Source organism: Rhinopithecus bieti, unplaced genomic scaffold, assembly GCF_001698545.2.
Source record: "Rhinopithecus bieti isolate Rb0 unplaced genomic scaffold, ASM169854v2 scaffold_34281, whole genome shotgun sequence".
Lineage (NCBI taxonomy): Eukaryota > Metazoa > Chordata > Mammalia > Primates > Cercopithecidae > Rhinopithecus > Rhinopithecus bieti.
In genome coordinates this window covers 870,917-885,234 of record NW_016814762.1, presented here as the reverse complement: position 1 = coordinate 885,234, position 14,318 = coordinate 870,917, and the positions used below count along the sequence as shown (strand labels likewise).

Below are 14,318 nucleotides of genomic sequence, written 5' to 3'. Positions count from 1 at the left end.
TCTGTCTAGGCCAACCCAGCCAAGGGGCGGGGTTACCCACTCATCTGCTCCAACTGCCTTCCCAGATCTCCCTTCTCCCTCCTTTAATGGGGTGAAGGTCCAGGGGCCTGCTCAGCACCAGCCTGTGCTCCTGGGAATTTCTGCTCTCTGAGGTCCCTTCTCGCTCCTTTTCCCATTTGGGTGTTGGAGGCGGAGCCGCCAGCTGGGTTCGGAGCCCCACCCCCGGCTTTCATCCAATCACCGTCCCTCCCTCCGGGGGCTGGGCGGACGGGCTGCACTCCAAGCAGCTAGCTCCCGCACTAGGCTCTCAGCCAGGGATGATGCGCCGCTGCCAGTGCCGCTGCTGCCGCCACAGCTGCTGCTGGCAACCACCCCGTGCCCTGAGGCCATTGCTGTTGCTGCCCCTCGGTGAGTGCCCCTCGGTGAGGCCGTTGCTGTTGCTGCCCCTCGGTGTGGTCCGGGGCCCGGGCCACACCCCCTTCTCACCCAGCCAGGCCAGACTGGGCATAGGGTGTGTGGGAACACTGGGCACCAGGGTGGAGAAGAGTTGCAAGGGCTCCAGGAAGGTGTGCTGGTGACTTCAGGACAGAAAGTGAGAGGCACAAACAGCCCTAGTTATGGGGGAAGGACTCCAAAATTTGCATCCCCTCTTATGATAAAGGGAGACATGCCAATGGCAGGACTTATAGATTAGTCATAGGATCCCTAAGTCCTCTCTGAGGGTCTGGCCTGGATCCCAATACCTCTGCATCCTGCCCTGTCTCTCCAAAAATACCTATCTTTAGAGAGAGTTTGGAGGGCCAAGCAAAGCTTGTCTAAACCGCAGAGAGATGCACCTGTTTCTAGTCCCGGGCCTCTGGACCACCCTCCCCTCCACCCTGTCCTGATTCCTTCACGTGAACCCTCCTGATCCCACCTGGGGCCCCAGAAGCTCAGAGGAAGGGCTGACTTGGGGGACACAACATCCCCTCCCCCTGTGCAAATCCCAGTCTGGGTCTTACCTTGAAGGGGGCCTGGGTAGGTAATCCCCAGATTTGCCCTTTAGTTCCTTGGGGCACCCTTTTTCCCCTGAGTCACATCCCCAGAATGCTCCCAGGTAAACAAGCCCCTGGGGCTGGGGACAGCCCTGGCTCATCCTATCTACCATTCCCCCACCCCCACCCCACTTCTAGTCCTTGTACCTCCCCTGGCAGCAGCTGCAGCGGGCCCAAACCGCTGTGACACCATATACCAGGGCTTCGCCGAGTGTCTCATCCGCTTGGGGGACGGCATGGGCCGCGGAGGTGAGCTGGAGACCATCTGCAGGTACCAGCGGGTGCGAGGCAGTGGCCCAACCTGTGCCACCATTGGGGACTGAACCTTTTATTTCCCAAACCAAAATCTCCTTGCCTCACCTAATCCCCCTAATCCCACTCCCTTAACAGATCTTGGAATGACTTCCATGCCTGTGCCTCTCGGGTCCTGTTGGGCTGTCCAGAGGAGGCAGCTGCAGTGTGGGAATCACTACAGCAAGAAGCTCGCCGGGCCCCCCATCCGAATAACTTGCACACTCTGTGCAGCGCCCCGGTGCATGTTCAGGAGCACGGTACAGGCTCCGAAACCAACCAGGAGACACTGCCAGCTGCAGCACCTGCACTCCCCATGGTCCCTGCGCCCCCACTGCTGGCAGCTGCTCTGGCTCTGACCTACCTCCTGGGGCCTCTGGCCTAGCCTATCGGGTCAGGTGGCAGTGCCTGTGCCTCCAGCCCTTCCCTGGCGGTGGTTGTCCAGGCTCTGCAGAGCGCAGCAGGGCTTTTCATTAAAGGTATTTATATTTGTACTAAGCTCCTTCCTTTCTCCTGACTGCGGCCTTGCTTGGCTGGGGCCAGGGACTCCCAGAAACTGATCCTTTGCTTGGATGGAATGGGCGGGGCTGAGGGCCACCACAGGGGACTCAATCTTCCTCCTTACAAACACTGGTTTCCCAGTGGCAGTGCAAAGCTTTCCATTTCGTGCAGGTCCCAAGAGCTCCTCCAGTGGAGACCGGAGATCTGCCGGAATGCACAGTCTTCCTCTACCTTCCTGTGCTGGCTGGGGTCGGGAGGGCGGGGTCTCAGCCCTGCACTCCTAGCACTGCCTAACCCTTCCATCCCAGCCCCTGGGGGCCAGGTGAGCTGGTGAAGTGCCCTTGATCTCAGCTCCACCCCCTTCCCAGCCTCTGGGCTCCTGACCATTTCACCTCCTCCTCTCTCTGCCTGTCACCTCAGCCTTCAAGGCACAGCACAGACTGTGTGCTCAGTCCCTTCCTCTGGGTTTCTGGTCTATCTGAAGGAGGCCTGTTCTAGAAGGTGGGGAGCCTCTGTTGAAGTCCACATTCAAGCCCCTGATAGGACCTGAAGTGGCAAAAACTGGGGTCACTGTAAGGGTTCCTCTCGCCTCTGCTCTCCACAACCTTGTTCTTTGAGAAGAGGTAGCCGGTGTGTTGTCAAAACAATTGCAGAAGGCTTTCTGGAAGCCGTGGAATGACAGCATGTGGTGTGCGAGGAGCCCCTCTTCATACCGGTGGAAAGGAAGAGCAAAATCAGCTAGGCAGAATCTGAGGAAGGAGGAAGCCTTCTGGGGGTGGGACCTTCTTCTGATCAGCCTTCTCCCACCACTGTCAGGATCCTATTCCAAGCCATCACACCACGGTTTACAGAGGCACTGCTATAGTCTCCTCATTGACTTATATTATCGCTCCCTTCACTTTATTTTTTATTTATTTATTTTTTTTGAGATGGAGTCTTGCTCTTGTCACCCAGGCTGGAATGCAGTGGCGCGATCTTGGCTCACTGCAACCTCCACCTCCCAGGTTCAAGCAATTCTCCTGCCTCAGCCTCCCTAGTAGCTGGGGTTACAGGTGCCCGCCACCATGCCCAACTAATTTTGTATTTTTAGTAGATGGGTTTTGCCATGTTAGCCAGGCTGGTCTCGAACTCCTGACCTTAGGTGATCTGACCCCCTTGGCCTCCCAAAGTGCTGGGATTACAGGCATGAGCCACCATGTTCGGCCTTATTCTTTACTTTCTAAATTGAAAAACTCAGCCGGGCGCAGTGGCTCACTCTTGTAGTATCACCTCCTCTAGGAACTATTCCCTAACCCTGACTACAAGCTGAATCAGAAGGCTCCTCTAGGTCCACACAGCTCCTGATAGCACTAGCTTGTTATTGTCTAGGTACAGGTCAGAATTCCCCACTGTGGATTCCCCAAGGGCAGGAAGTCCTTTTTGTCACAATCCTCGTTGTGTCTCTAGCATCCATCCTAGGGCTGGATATAAAGGGTGCACTTGTGGGAGGGTGTGGAATGAAAGATAGAACTCTTAAGTCCAGCATGGGTAGCGCAACAGTCAGCAAGAGCTTGGACTGAGAATGACCCCGCTGTGGAGGTGTGTCATTTTGGGGTGGCACCTTTACCCTGGGCATACTGCTAGGAAGGATGGTGCTGGGGCTGTATACCCCAGAAGGCTTCCAGAGCTGGTCTTGGATGACCAGGAGCAGGGGCCTGGCTGTTCTGGCCAGCCATCAGGGAGATTACCATCCTCCTGCTGTGACCTACTTTTCCCCTGGTTTTTGCTCTCTAAGTCCTTAGTCTTCCATGGAATAGAGTGGGGCTTGGGGAGGGAGGAAAGAATCTGCTCTCTGGCCAGGGGCTTAAGGGCTTTGTGTGTTTTATCCTAGAGCTGGAGGAGAGGGGTGGGCTGATAGCCAAGCTGGCTGGGCCCTGGGCACAGCTGCCCAGGCCAGAGCATTATGGTGATGGTGTTTCTCACATTTGAAGCACTGTGGACAAGGAGTTCCTTATTGTTCTGAGAAAGCCTGAGGGATGGATGTCCTGAATCCAGTCCCCTCTGCATTAATGTATCTCTTCACCTAAGGACCTCCCTCCTGCTCTTCTCCAGAGCCCAAACCAGCACATAGTAAGGGTTCAATAAATATTTGTTAATTAATGCACTGAATGTCTGTAAAACAGGAGTGTTTGTAGATTTCTGAGTGCCATCAACCTGGAATTCATATTACTTTTAACCCTCACAACAACTCTGTAAAGGTCAGGATTATGACCCCCCCCGCCCCCCGCTTATATTTTATGTTTTTATTTTTATTTATTTATTTATTTAATTTATTTACTTTATTTATTTATGAGACGGAGTTTCCGCTCTGTTAGTGGCAGTGGCGCAATCTCAAGCTCACTGCAAGCTCCGCCTCCCCGGATTCACGCCATTCTCCTCCTCTGCCTCAGCCTCCCAAGTAGGCGGGACTATAAGCTGCCCGCCGCCACGCCGGCTAATTTTTTGCGTTTTTAGAGATGACCGGGGGCTTCACCGTGTTAGCGAGGATGGTCTCGATCTCCCTGACCTCGTGATCTGCCCGCCTCGCCTCCCAAAGTGGCTGGGATTACAGGCGTGAGCCACTGCACCCGGCCTTATATTTTATTTTTTGAGACACAAAGTCTCATTCTGTCATCAGGCTGGAGTGCAGCAAGCGCGCAGAGTCCTGCTGCACTGCAGCCTTAGACCTCTGGGCTCAAGCGATTTCACAGCTCCAGCCTCTGTGGTACTAGGACCTATTAGGTCTGTGCTACACACCCCAGTTAAATTTATACTTTTGCAGAGACAGGGTCTCATTTGTCACCTAGGCTGGTCCCGTTGAACTCTGGCCTCCAAATGATCTCCTCCTCCGCCACCCAAAGTGTTTGAGAATTCAACACTGAGCTAACCCTTATTATATATGCTAAGAAAAATGAGGCTCATGGGCCAGGCCGTGGTGCTCATGCCTATAAGCCCTGCATTTGGGAGCTGAGGCATGGTGGAATCACCTGAGGTCGGAGTTCGAGACCAGCCTGACAACATGAGAAACCCTGTCCTCTAACTAAAAATACAAAAATAGCTGGGTGTGGTGGTGCGATCCTGTAAATCTCCTACTCAGGGGCCTGAGGCAGGAGAATTGCTTGAACCTGGAAAGGCAGAGGTTACGGTGAGGCAAGATTCATGCCATTGCACTCTACAGCCTCTGAACAAGAAGTAAAACTCCATCGCAAAAAGAAAAAGAAAAGAAAAGGAAAAATGGAGGCTTATTGGCCCAGCCAGTGGTCCCATGCCTATAATCCCAGCACCACTTGGAAGGCTGAGGTGGGGAGGATCACTTAAGGCCCCTGTCTCAACAAAATAGGCAGGCGTGGTGGCTCAGGCCTGTAATCCCAAGCACTTTGGGCCTGAGGCTGGCGGATCACCTGAGGTTGAGGAGAATTTGAGACCAGCCTAAACCAACCTGAAGAAACCTCTCTCTATTAAAAATACAAAATTAGCAGGCGCGAGTAGCTCACACCTGTAAGTCCCAGCACTTTGGAAAGGCTGAGACAGGAGAATCGCTTGAACATGGGAGGCAGAGGTTGCAGTGAGCGAGATCCATGCAATTGCACCTCCAGCCTGGGAAAAACAAAGCAAAACTCCGTCTCAAAATACATAAAACAATAAGCAAAGGCGGGCGCGGTGGCTCAGCTGTAATCCCAGCACTTTGGAAGCTGAGACGGGCGATCACGAGGTCAGGAGATCGAGACGCATCCTGGCTAACACGGTGAAACCCCATCTCTACTAAAAAATACAAATCCATCCTGGCTAACACGGTGAAAACCCTGTCTCTACTAAAAAATACAAAAAATAAGCTAGCGGGCGAGGTTGGCTGGCGCCTGTAGTCCCATGCTATCTCGGGAGGCTGAGGCAGGAGAAATGGCGTAAAACCGGAGCGGAGCTTGCCGTGAGCTGAGATCGACGGCCACGTGCACTCGCAGCCTGGGCGACAGAGCGAGGACTCCCGTCTCAAAAAAAAAAAAAAAAAAAAAAAAAAAAAAAAAATCTAGCTGGCGAGGTGGCGGGTGCCGTGTAGTCCCCAGAACTCCGGCGAGGCTGAGGCAGGAGAATGGCAGTAAGCCCAGAGGCGGAGCTTGCAGTGAGCTGACCGATCCGGCCACTGCACCCAGCCTGAGCGACACAGCCAGACTCTGTCTCAAAAAAAAAAAAAAAAAAAGCAAGTCAGGCATGGTGGTGCGTGCCGTAGACTTAGCATATTTGGGAGGCTGAGGTATAGAGGGATTTTAAGGAATCAGAGAGACCAGATGGGGTTCAGGACCGGATATTTCAATTAATTATTTAGGTGCATCGGCCAGTCGGGGGATTGAAATCGAAGGACTGAGCCCTGAACAGAGAGTTTAAGAGTTACTTTAAGCATTTTGTGGGCAGGAGGAGATCTTTCGGGGGGAGCAATATTACAGTAAGCAAGAAACAAAGCCCGTTATTAAATTAATTGAGACATGCATTACATCATTTCTTACTTTTCAAGGAAAAGCATGCTTTAACGACCTTGATGAGTTTATCTGTCTAGTTGACCTTGCAACTGCACAGCTAGGGAAACGGGGTCTTCACAATGCCTGGGAAGGGAGGGGAGATAAGGCTCACTAGCCGCAGAAAAACAGGCAGTTAATTTTTAAAGGACTCCAGCTCTTTCTCTTTCTCAGGGGAAATTGGATTTTCTTTTTTCTTTTTTTTTTTTTTGACAGAGTCTCGCTCTGTCGCCCAAGCTGGAGTGCAGTGGCTGGATCTCAGCTCACTGCAAGCTCCGCCTCCCGGGTTCACGCCATTCTCCTGCCTCAGCCTCCCAAGTAGCTGGGACTACAGGCGCCTGCCACCTCGCCCGGCTAGTTTTTTGTATTTTTTTTTTTAGTAGAGATGGGGTTTCACCGTGTTAGCCAGGATGCTCTCGATCTCCTGACCTCGTGATCCGCCCGTCTTGGCCTCCCAAAGTGCTGGGATTACAGGCTTGAGCCACCGCGCCCGGCCTGGATTTTCTTATATACAACTGAGTTTCTGCTTACACATTCTTCAATTTCTTTTAATTCCTGTTCCAGAGGCAAAGGATCCCTTGAGCCTAGGAGTTCGAGGTTACAGTGAGCTTTGATTAATGCCACGCACTCCAGCCTGGATGACAGAGCAAGACCCTGTCTCTATTAAAAAAAATTAAAAATGCTGGGTGCAGTGGCTCACGCCTATAATCCCAGCACTTTGGGAGGCCGAGGCCAGTGGATCACCTGAGTTCAGGAGTTCAAGACCAACCTGGCCAAAATTTAAAACATAAAATGAGGCTAATGAGGCAGATGTCTTGCTTAAAGTCAAACAGCTCTGGAAGTGTCAGAGCTGGGATTTGATCCCAGGTATGTTTGGCCCCAAAGTCCATACCCTTAATTATTGCACTAGACTTTTGGAAACAATTTTTTAACTTTTTTTTTTTTTGAGACGGCGTTTCACTCTTGTTGCCCAGGCTGGCGTGCAATGGCGCGATCTCGGTTCACTGCAACCTCTGCCTCCTGGGTTCAAGCAATTCTCCTGCCTCAGCCTCCCAAGTAGCTGGGATTACAGGCGCCCGCCACCACACCTAGCTAATTTTTGTATTTTTGGTAGCAATGGGGTTTCACCATGTTAGCCAGGCTGGTCTCGAACTCCTGACCTCAGATGATCTGCCCACCTGGGCCTCCAAAAGTTCTGGGATTATAGGCGTGAGGCACCGCGCTGGCCACCATTGTTCTTTTTAAATGAAATCTTGTATGAAACCTTACTACGGCTGGGTGTTGTGTCTCACGCCTGTAATCCCAGCACTTTGGGAGGCCGAGGAGGGCAGATCACCTGAGGTTAGGAGTTCGAGACCAGCCTGGCCAACATGGTGAAACCCTGTCTCTACTAAAAATACAAAAGGGCTGAGCATGGTGGCTCACACCTGTAATCCCAGCACTTTGGGAGGCTGAGGTGGGTGGATCAGGAGGTCAGGAAATCGAGACTATCTCGGCTAACACGGTGAAACCCTGTCTCTACTGGGTGGGCGCCCTGAGTCTTCAGCTACTCGGGAGGCTGAGGCCAGGGAGAAGGTGAACCCAGGAGGCAAGTTTGCAGTGAGCCGAGATTGTCCACTGCGACTCCAGCCGGTGAACGAGCGAGACCCATCTCAAAAAAAAAAAAAAAAAAAAAATTAAAAATAAAATAAAAATAAGAAAATTACCGGGCATGCCTGGATACTTTTGTATTTTTAGTAGAGACTGGGTTTCACCTTGTGGTCAGCTGGTCTCAAACTCCTGACCTCAGGTGATCCACCTGCTTGGACCTCCAAAGTGCAGGGATTACAAGCGTGAGCAACTGCACCCGGCCCGACGACAATGTTTTATTGGTGGTTAATTTATTTTAGGTTTAAAGTTACATTAGCTTATACACGTCAATAAAAAGACAGTTCCATGTGCAAGTACATACTCAATAAAGATTTGAATACATGAGCCACTGAAATGGGCAAGATGGATGGAGGTACAATGCACTACCATCTGCAGCACCTATTTTTCCCCTCCAAGCTTAGGTTGACTGTAAAGTGAACCCAGTTCTGATCCTATAGAGAAGTCATTGTGAATGGGTAACAATTTTTTTAAAAATCGCGCTTGCTTTTCAGACTTCCGGGATATACATTAAATTACAACAACAAAATAACCATGAGTCCCAGAATTGGCCCAAGATTGACTTCAACAATCTACAAGTTAACCATTTGCAACTTTGCACTCTTCTTTGATGAGGTCAAATTCAACCACATGGAGTTTCTGAAATTATTCCTATTGCAGTTTTTAAAAAAGAGATTTTGTTAATGAAATTTAAGTCATCCTTTGCGGAGTTCCAGAGGCACTTCCAGAAACTCTGTTGGAAAGCATTGTTTACCAAGCTAGCACGTACAGAGTCCCTTTCCACCCAACCAGAAACTTGGAAACTTTCTCCTTATTTCCCGCGATCCCTCGTTTTTCCTATCACGGATCTGTCCGGCAGACCAGCGGTCCACAGTTTCTTTGAGCGACATAGATCCACCCCGCTCAGGAGAGTGGCTGTCCCCCGCCCCGAAGAGGTTGATTGGCTAGGTCCATCGCTTGGCGACCGCACCAGCCCGCGTACCCAGCCTTCGTGAGAGTCCGCCCCGTCCCGCCCCGTAGGTTGTTTGGCGTCAGCTGGCGCGCTGTGATGACGCCACGACGCTATACGCCCGAGAATGGCGGCGGCGGCGGCGGCGGCGGCGGCCGGCGCGGAGGCGGTGGCCGCGGTCACTGCTGGATGGCACACAGAGCCGCCGAGACGCCCGAAGAGCCCGCCGCACGCGCGAGGTGAGGCGGCCGGCCCAGGAACGACGACGGCCCGACGGGCGGGAGGGGCAGCCGAACTGTGGTCGTGGTCGCTTTCTGGGGCACCGGGGCCTGCCACTGGTCAGCCCGCAGCGTCAGCCCGTGTCCCATGCGCCAGGGCCTACAGGGTTGGAGAGCAGGTCGGGCGATGGCTGCTCGGGTCCCCGGCGTCCGAGTTCGGACTGGCCTCGGAACGTGCTGTCTTGCTGGGTATCCCGTCTCTAGGCCCGCGTGGGCCTGGTGGACGTGGTCGGTTGCCCTGCCTGCTTGCTGTTCAGCCGCCCCGCGTCCAGAGCGGGTCAGGTTGATCCAACCTGGTTGTCCTTGTCCTTACTGCCTTCTCGCGCCCGGCGCCTACTCCACACTCCTCCTTTGCGTCTGCCAGGGGCCGGCGGGGCAGCTGATCGCTTCCTTGTGCAGGCTGGGAAATAGCAGGTTTGAGTCCAGCTGGATTGCCTGCTTGGCAAGCTTGTCATTCCTCTACCTGCAAGGGGAAGCCTAGCCCCTCACACTTAGTGCCCCTCCATAAAGCGGCTGAAGTGATAATTCCCAGCTGAAAATCTGAATAAGTCCTTCACTGCCTGAAAGTGGTTCCTTAGTGCCTTCAAGACAAAGGCCACACTTCTTAGCAAGGCATTCAGGGCTCTTCATAATCTGGTGAAGGCTTAACCAGCCAATCAACACCAGAGCGCTTTTGTGCTCCCTTTACGTAGTTTATTGTTGTTAAAGCGTGTGGCGCTCCTGTTAGCTCTGGTTTCATATCTTTGTGCTTTAGTATTTTGAGACAAGGTCTCTTGCCCAAGCTGGAGTGCAATGGCTCATTCATAGCTCACTGCAGCCTTGAACTCCTGGATTCAAATGATCCTCCCGCCTCAACCTCCTGAGTAGCTGAGACAACAGGCGCTCCCCTCCACGCCTGGCTAAGTTTTAACATTTTTTGTAGAGCTTGGGAGTCTGGCTTTGTTGCCAGGGCTGGCTTCAAGAGACCCTCCCGCCTAGGCTCCCAACGTATTGAGATTATTAATACAAGCGTGAGCCACTGTGCTTGGTCCCCTTGTGCTTTAGATACGCAGTTTTCTCAGTTTGCAATATGCTGCTTTCCACCCCACCGACCACCTACCAGTGTTGGAAACTTACATCTGTCCTATAAAATCCACCTGAGATGTCACTTCCTAGGAAAAAAATCTCCCTTGCTTGACATATAACCATTAACTCCTCATATCCATGCTGCTACTATTGAGTACATCCTGTTGTGTCACATGGTAGTCTTCTGTCTGCATATGTCTGGCTCTGTGCCTGGCATAAAATAGGGGCTAGCCTCCAGTAGCATTTGCTGAATGCTGACTTAATGAATGGATAGATTCAGCTGTATTTTTGAGCACCTATCAGGGCTAGGATCTGAGATGAGCACAGCAAATGCAAGCATATGTGTGTGGTAGCCTCTTAATCCTGGATAGTCTAAAATCTCCTGGGATAATTTTGTGATACAAATTCAAGAGCCTCACTGTCTGAGGTTTTTTTTTTTTGAGACGGAGTTTCGCTCTTTTCGCCCAGGCTGGAGTGCAGTGGCACAATCTTGGTTCACTGCAACCTCTGTCCCCCAGGTTCAAGTGATTCTCCTGCCTCAGCCTCCAGACTAGCTGGGATTACAGGCAAGCGCCACTACACCCAACTAATTTTTGTATTTTTAGTAGAGATGGGTTTTACAATGTTGGCCAGGCTGGTCTCAAACTCCTGACCTCAGGTGGTCCACCTGCCTCGGCCTCCCAAAGTGCTAGGATTACAGGAATGAGCCACTATGCCCGGCTGAGATTTTTTTTCTTTTTTTTTTTTTTAAACAGAGACGATGTCTTGCCATGTTGCCCCAGCTGGTGTCAAACTCCTGGGCTCAAGCAGTCCTCCCACCTTGGCCTCCCAAAGTTTTGGGGTTATAGGCAAGAGCCACTGCACCTGGCCCACTCTTTGAGATTTTGATGATGAAGATCTAGGGTAGAAATCTGTATTTTTTTTTTTTTTTGAGACGGAGTCTCGCTCTGTTGCCCAGGCTGGAGTGCAGTGGCGCCATCTCGGCTCACTGCAAGCTCCGCCTCCTGGGTTCATGCCATTCTCCTGCCTCCATGCCATTCTCCTGCCTCAGCCTCCCTACTAGCTGGGACTACAGGCGCCCACCACCATGCCTGGCTAATTTTTTATATTTTTAGTAGAGACGTGGTTTCACCATGTTAGCCAGGATGGTCTCAATCTCCTGACCTCGTGATCCCACCTCGGCCTCCCAAAGTGCTGGGATTACAGGCATGAGCCACCGCGCCCGGCCGGAATCTGTATTTTTTTTTTTTTTTCCAAGATGGAGTCTTGCTCTGTCACCCAGGCTGGGAGTGCAGTGGTGGGATCTCAGCTCACTGCAACCTCTGCCTCCCAGGTTCAAACGATTCTTCTGCCTCATCCTCCCGAATAGCTGGGATTATAGGCACGCACCACCACACCTGGCTAATTTTTATATTCTTAGTAGAGACGGGGTTTCATCCTGTTAGCCAGGCTGGTCTTGAACTCTTGACCTCGTGATCCACCCGTCTCAGCCTCCCAAAGTGTTGGGATTACAGGCGTGAGCCACCACGTCCAGCAAGGTATCTGTATATTGAAAAAACTTCCCAGGTAACTTTACTGTGCTTTCTCGTTGAAGATCTTTGTCATTACCTAAGAAAACTGTTATCTCCTTTGTCCAGTGAGAAGGGCTTGCCTTATGGACTCCTGTTGTGGTCTCATGCCTAGAAGCAAGGGCTTTGGTGTCAGAAAGACCTGGATTCAGTTTCTGGCTTTTCTGAAATCTTGAGGTTCTCTAAGTCCTAATTTCCTTATTCCAAAATAGGAATAATCGTGCCTACTACATGTGCTTGTAGAGAGGAGTGAGATGGTACATATAAGATCCTTAGCATAGTTGGCACTCAGTTAATGGAAGCCACTTTTATTGCTAATGCTCCTCTTCGCAGAGTTTCCCTTGTCAAAAGAAGGACTTGTCTTCTTTTTTCTTTTCTTTTTTTTTTTTTGAGACGATGTCTCGCTCTGTCGCCAGGCTGGAGTGCAATGGTGTGAGCTCGGCTAGCTACAACCTCTGCCTCCCAGGTTTAATCCGTTCTCCTGTCTCAGCCTCCCGAGTAGCTGGGACTACAGATACCTGCCACCACACCTGGCTAATTTTTTTTTTTTTTTTTTGAGACGGAGTTTTGCTCTTGTTGCCCAGGTTAGAGTGCAATGGCGCAATTTCAGCTCACCGCAACCTCCACCTCCCAGGTGCAAGCAATTCTCCTGCCTCAGCCTTCCCAAGGCTGTGCCACCAAACCTATTGTATTTTTAGTAGAGATGGGGTATCTCCATGTGGGTCAGGCTGGTCTCAAACTCCCGACCTCAGGTGATCCGCCCACCTCGGCCTCCCAAAGTGCTGGGATTACAGGCGTGAGCCATGTTGCCCGGCTTACACCCAGCTAATTTTTGTATTTTTAGTAGAGATGAGGTTTCACTGTATTGCTCAGGCTGGTCTCAAATTCCTGACCTCAGGTAATCTACTAACTTCGGCCTCCCAAAGTGCTGAGATTACAAGCATGAGCCACCACAACCGGCTAGAAGGTCTTGTCTTAATAAGCCTGTTTGTTCTTCAGGCTTAGTTGTGTGTAGGAACTGCTTTGTATTATATGATTTCCTCAAGGTCATTTCTGGTCATTGGGGAAAACTGATAATAGTGTGCTTGCTTTTTTTTTTTTTTTGAGACAGAGAATCTGAAGTAGGTACTGGAGTTCTCTATCAATCACAAGTTCATAGTTAAATGAGTGAGATTTTGCTTTGGCCTTCTGTTTTACTTTGGAAGTGTGAGTGTGTAATATGGGCAACTTAGGTCCTCTTCCCAGCTTCCCAGCTGTATGATGTGAATGGGCTATAGGTGTGCCAAAGTATCAACCCTTAAGCTTCACGATAGCTGAGAACAGCTGTCTCCATTGACTCCCGGGTGTTATGCAATAGTATCATTCTATCATTCTCTGTGTATATCTTGGCATGGGGAAAAATTTTTGAGAGAAAGAAGTACAGCCCTGGACGAAGGGAAGCAGTTTTGCTTGTTGAGAACTGGAGAGAGACTTACTTATTTGAACTCCCTTTCCTTCCAGGAATCTTACTCAATGAGCATTAAGCTAGTTTGTGTTGGCTAGGTCATCACTGAACTAATTCTTGGTACAGCTCTCTGTTGCCATGGTGTCTGATGTGATGCTAAGGTGGAAAAATGTGATGTTTTCATTTGCTGGGAGAAAGTTTTCTTTCCAAGCTGCCAGCCTTGAAATGGCCTCTCAGGGCATCCTAAGAGTCATGGATCAAGGGACAGTTGGTGTGGAGCCATCCAGGCTGTAAGTTCCTTGAGAGTAGAGACTATGGCTGCCTTCTTTTTGTTTGTCACAACCTCTGGCAGAGTTCCTGACCCACAGCAGGAATTCAGTAAATATTTCAGGGTTGAACATGGGATTTTGGAAGGAGAACCCCAGGTGCATTGCCAGGGTCTATATTTCTTTTCTTTTTTTTTTTTTTGAGACGGAGTCTCGCTCTATCGCCCAGGCTGGTGTGCAGTGGCACGATGTCGGCTTACTGCAAACTCCGCCTCCCGGGTTCACGCCATTCTCCTGGCTCAATTTTTTGTATTTTTAGTAGAGACGGGGTTTCACTGTGTTAGCCAGGATGGTCTCGATCTCCTGACCTTGTAATCCGCCCGCCTCGGCCTCCTAAAGTGCTGGGATTACAGGTGTGAGCCACTGCGCCCGGCCAGGGTCTATATTTCTGATAATGGCATGGTCTCACTCTGTTGCCCAGGCTGGAGTGCAGTGGCATAATCATAGCTCACTGCAACCTTGCCTTCCCATGTTCAAGTGACTCCCACCTCAGCCTCCTGAGTGGGACTACAGGCACACAGCACCACACCCAGCTAATTTTTTTTTGTTTTTTTGAGATGGAGTCTTGCTCTGTCGCCCAGGCTGGAGTGCAGTGGTGCCATCTCGGCTCACTGGAAGCTCTGCCTCCCGGGTTCACACCATTCTCCTGCCTCAGCCTCCCAAGTAGCTGGGACTACAGGCGCACACCA

General features: G+C 51.1%; 1 protein-coding gene across 1 annotated transcript; it reads left to right on the top strand.

Annotated features, from left to right (window-relative positions):
• The first annotated feature begins 219 nt into the window (after positions 1 to 219).
• Positions 220 to 1,819, top strand: NRN1L (neuritin 1 like). Its single transcript, XM_017852267.1, has 3 exons — positions 220 to 408; positions 1,173 to 1,305; positions 1,425 to 1,819. The coding sequence occupies exons 1-3, from the start codon at positions 318 to 320 to the stop codon at positions 1,708 to 1,710; spliced, it is 510 nt and encodes a 169-aa protein (XP_017707756.1). The 5' UTR covers positions 220 to 317; the 3' UTR covers positions 1,711 to 1,819.
• The last annotated feature ends 12,499 nt before the right edge of the window (positions 1,820 to 14,318 follow it).